Below are 3,929 nucleotides of genomic sequence, written 5' to 3'. Positions count from 1 at the left end.
TGGCATCTGTGCTAAGGTCCTCAGGTCCTGAGGACCACCTGGCCTGAGCAGGCCTATAACCTGTGCTCCTCAGAATAGAAGGGTTGCCAGCCCCTCTGGCCTGCTGAGGAGGTGGGGGAGGGCAGGCAGGCCCCCAGCAGTCCTCATAGCCTGGCAGGCTGCTCCATGTGGCCGGGCTCCTGGGCCAGGGCCTGGCTGAGGGGCTGCAGGGCCTACACCGTCTCCTCCAGGCCACCACATGTGGCAGTCAACCCTGGCAGCTGCCGCTGGTTCTCCTTGCTATGCCAGATGCCATAGCCAAAATACACCACGAGTCTTGTAAGGATGGCACAAGCCTAAGGGGCAGGTCCCAGCCCAGCTTCCCTGCTTGCCCTCCTCCTGCAGCCCACCTGGGGTCCTGGCCTGGCCCCCACTCACCAATCAGCAGCCATATGGACAAGCTCAGCCAGTTCAGATAGCTCAGATGCAGCATGAGGAAGACGTTGAGGAGGATGCTCAGGGCTGGAGTCAGGGGCACCATGGGAACCTGAGGGGACAAGGGCAGGGATGGGCTGCTGGCCTGGGGCCTGATTTCTCGGGAGTTCACGGAGGCTTTCTGTGCCTCTGCAGGTTCCAGAGACAAGTGCCCACTTGCCATGCAGAAAGAGGGGGATGCGGTACTGGCCTTCCCCACCCCGTGAGCCCTGGTGTTTCCTGCCACGGCATAGGAGGAAGGGGCGAAGGGAGCTGGCTGGGCTGAGAGTGAGGGCTGCTGGCTGGAGGAAGTACCTGAAAGGCATTCTCCCGGCGCTGTTGCTGGTGGGCCCCCAGGAAGCGGAGACTGAGCAGAAACATGACGGAGCTGAGCAGGAGCAGCAGGGTGTGGCCCCAGGGCGGGAGGTGCAGGGCCGAGCCCCCAAAGACCAGCATGCAGTCCAGAGTGATGGCTGAGGCCACCAGGACACCAAGTGCCCAAGCCACGGCAGCTCCAGGTCTGTACCCACCCGGGAAGGAGCGGTAGGGCCTCAGGGCTGGTCGCAGCTGCCTGGGCTCAGGGGCTGAGGCCTGCTCTGTGCCCACAGGACTGACTGAGCCCAGGGAACTGGATGGAGGGGACTTGTGGATGCGTAGCATGATAATGCTGGTGGCCACTATGGTGTGGTTCAGCAGTGCACTGATGGACATGAACTGGACCAATGCCTTGAAGTCCAGCAGCAGCGCCAGGAAAGCCATGAGGACCCCAAATACCATGATGCCCACAATGGGTACCAGTGTTTGAGGGTGCATGTAGGTAAACACCTGGAAGAAGAGCCCATCGGCGGCCATGGCATGGACCATACGTGGCAGGAAAATGACTGTTCTGAGCAGGAAAGTGTTCATGGCTGTGGCAGAGGGTGGGAGACTGGTCAGCATGGTGGACAGGCCCACCAAGGGTTGCTGCTGGGGACCAGAGCTTGGGCGGCCCCTAGGGAACAGGAGCATGAATTTGGGCTCTCAGAGTGAGCCTGAGTGTATGTAAGGTACTGGATTGTTGCCCCTCACCACCCAGGAATGGGACAGCCCAGTTTAAGTGACAGACTCCCTGGAGAATTTGATGAGGGCTGAGTCCCTCCACCAGGCAAGGACCAGGCAGCTCATGCCCAGAACTGACATTCTGTGTACAATTGGGAGGGGCGGTGAGTAGGTCCCTCCCAACAAGCCTGGGTGGAGAGTCTAATCATTAGCACCTTCCTGGGCCCAGGATGCAACTGGGAACACAGGCCCAGATGGAGCTGTGTTCCCAGGGAGGCTTAGGGCAGGGCCCCACCACCCTGTTGCCTCCCTCCTTGCCCAGAAGGGCCTCTTACCGCAGATAGCACCAGCTGCCACGATGAAGCCCGCCCAGCTGTAGCCCCGCTGGTTGAAGGCATCAGTGAGCGCCAAGTCAGGGTCCAGGCTGCGCCAGGGCACCATGAAGGTGAGTGCAGCAGAGACGAGGATGTTAGTACCAGCCGCCAGGCCAAGCGAGATGGCGATGGCCATAGGCACGGCTTGCTTTGGATTCTGGGCCTCCATGCTGGAGGCAGCAATGGCGCCAAAGCCCTGGAAGGCAAAGAAGCAAGTAGCGGCGCCGTCTATGATGCCGGAGAAGCCGAAGGGTGCAAAGCCGCCCTCCTCAGTGCTCCAGTTGTGCGGGCGGGCCAGGACAAACCCCAGGATGATGATGAAGAGGATGACAACCAGGTTGATGGCAGAGAACGTGCGGTTGAGCCAGGAGGAGACCCCAACTCCGTAAGAGACTAATGCGGAGGCCAAAAGTATGACTCCAGCAGCCAAGAAGTCTGGGTACTGGGCCAGGAACGGCACCTGCCAGATGCCCACATGGGCCATGGTGAAGCTGCGGATGCGGTGGCTGAAGATGGCATCCACATAGCTGCTCCATACCTGGGCCACAGCGGCACCACCAATGAGGTACCCCAGGATCGTGTTCCAGCCAACGAGGAAGGCCCACAGCTCACCCATGGACACATAGGTGAACAGGTAGGCAGAACCCCTACCGGGCACACGTACCCCAAACTCTGCATAGGATAGGACTCCCAGCAGGGAGGCCACAGCAGCCATGCTGAAAGACACAAGTACCGCAGGGCCAGCCATCTCTTTGGCCACAGTGCCCACAAGCACATAGAGGCCCACACTCCCCGTGGTACCCATGCCCAGCAGGATCAGGTCCAGCATGGTCAGGTGGTGCCTCAACGATCTCTTCGTGGTGGAGTCCTCCAGTGTCTTCAGCCGGTTCAGCTTCTGGCAGAAGTGTGACAGGCTGGTGGTGCTGGACAGTTCGTGGGCCATGGTGGGCAGCTGAGAGGAGCACCAAGCCAGCTGCCGGCACCTACGAGGGCCAGAGGGAGTGACAGGCTGCCCAGCTGGGTGCTGACCAGCCTTCAGTCCTTGCTCTGACCCTGCCCTAGGGACCCCATCCTGGAACCACTGCCTAGCTGGAGGACTGGATGAGGCAGAGTCAGGGTCTGCCAGCAGGGTGGGCAGGAGCTCACAGGGAAGCATGGGGATCCCTTTGGCCTGCTTTCCTGGCAAGGGAGGGAGCCCGGTGGAGGGGGACCCTGGGTGTGCCTGGGAGGGGCCTTGAAGGTGGGGAAGGGGCAGTCCCAGGGAACCCGGCTAGGAACCACTCCAGTGGTCTGGAATTGAGAGCAGGATGGAAACACAAGGTTTCCCATGAGCTGAGCCAGGCCTGTAATACCCAGAACAGGAGCGATTCTGTGGCCCTGGGCTATGCTGAAGCAGCCACCTGGCCTCAGAGAGCTGTGTTCATCCCCTCGTCCTAAGCCTTGCTGAGGTGGTGTATCAGCGCACCCTACCAGGAGTGGGGCCATCTTGGGCCCTGCACCCAAAGCCAAGGCCTCATGCCCTGCCCTCACACCCTGACACACGACCAGTGCACTACTCTAGGGGCCACTACAGCAATGCCCTTGTCCCCAGGTACCCAAGCCTTCACCTCCTCTCCAGCCTAAGTCCCTTCCCTCAGAACTTGATGCAACTCACTTGCTGTCACTGCCTCCCCTACTCTGTGCTCTGTGCAGAGGACCTGCCCTCACCCCTGGGCACCAGATCCAGCACTGGGCCCTGCCTCGCAGTCACACACGCATTCAGCCTACCTACCCACACCTCAGACAGTCCAGACCAGACTCCCAGGTTCTAGGGAAGCCCTGTTACTGTGCCTGGTTCACAGATGAGGAAGCCCAGGCCCCCAGGAAACTGACTAGCCCAGCCCACCAGGGTGGCGTTGAGAGGCTGGTGGAGGTCAAGGTCCAGGTCTTGGGTGGGGCCTGGAGCCCACCTGCTTTCCATTGCTGCAGACACCCTCCTTGATCTCTCACCTCAACACATGGACTCCACCAGCTGGAGCAACATCCAGGCCCCCTCAACACTGGGAGGTGTGGGGGCTGAGCTGG

The 3,929-nt window shown here is 60.9% G+C and overlaps 1 protein-coding gene across 1 annotated transcript; it reads right to left on the bottom strand.

Moving 5' to 3' along the window:
• Positions 1-212: 212 nt before the first annotated feature.
• Positions 213-2,808, bottom strand: LOC124232242 (cationic amino acid transporter 4-like). Its single transcript, XM_046649202.1, has 4 exons — positions 1,827-2,808; positions 769-1,361; positions 390-526; positions 213-315 (listed from the first exon to the last, which is right to left on the bottom strand). Exons 1-4 carry the CDS (start codon positions 2,806-2,808, stop codon positions 213-215), a joined length of 1,815 nt encoding a protein of 604 aa, XP_046505158.1.
• Positions 2,809-3,929: the final 1,121 nt, after the last annotated feature.

The sequence above is a fragment of the Equus quagga genome, unplaced genomic scaffold (genome assembly GCF_021613505.1).
Source record: "Equus quagga isolate Etosha38 unplaced genomic scaffold, UCLA_HA_Equagga_1.0 HiC_scaffold_3712_RagTag, whole genome shotgun sequence".
Taxonomy (NCBI): domain Eukaryota; kingdom Metazoa; phylum Chordata; class Mammalia; order Perissodactyla; family Equidae; genus Equus; species Equus quagga.
This window is presented reverse-complemented; position numbering and strand designations above follow the sequence as displayed.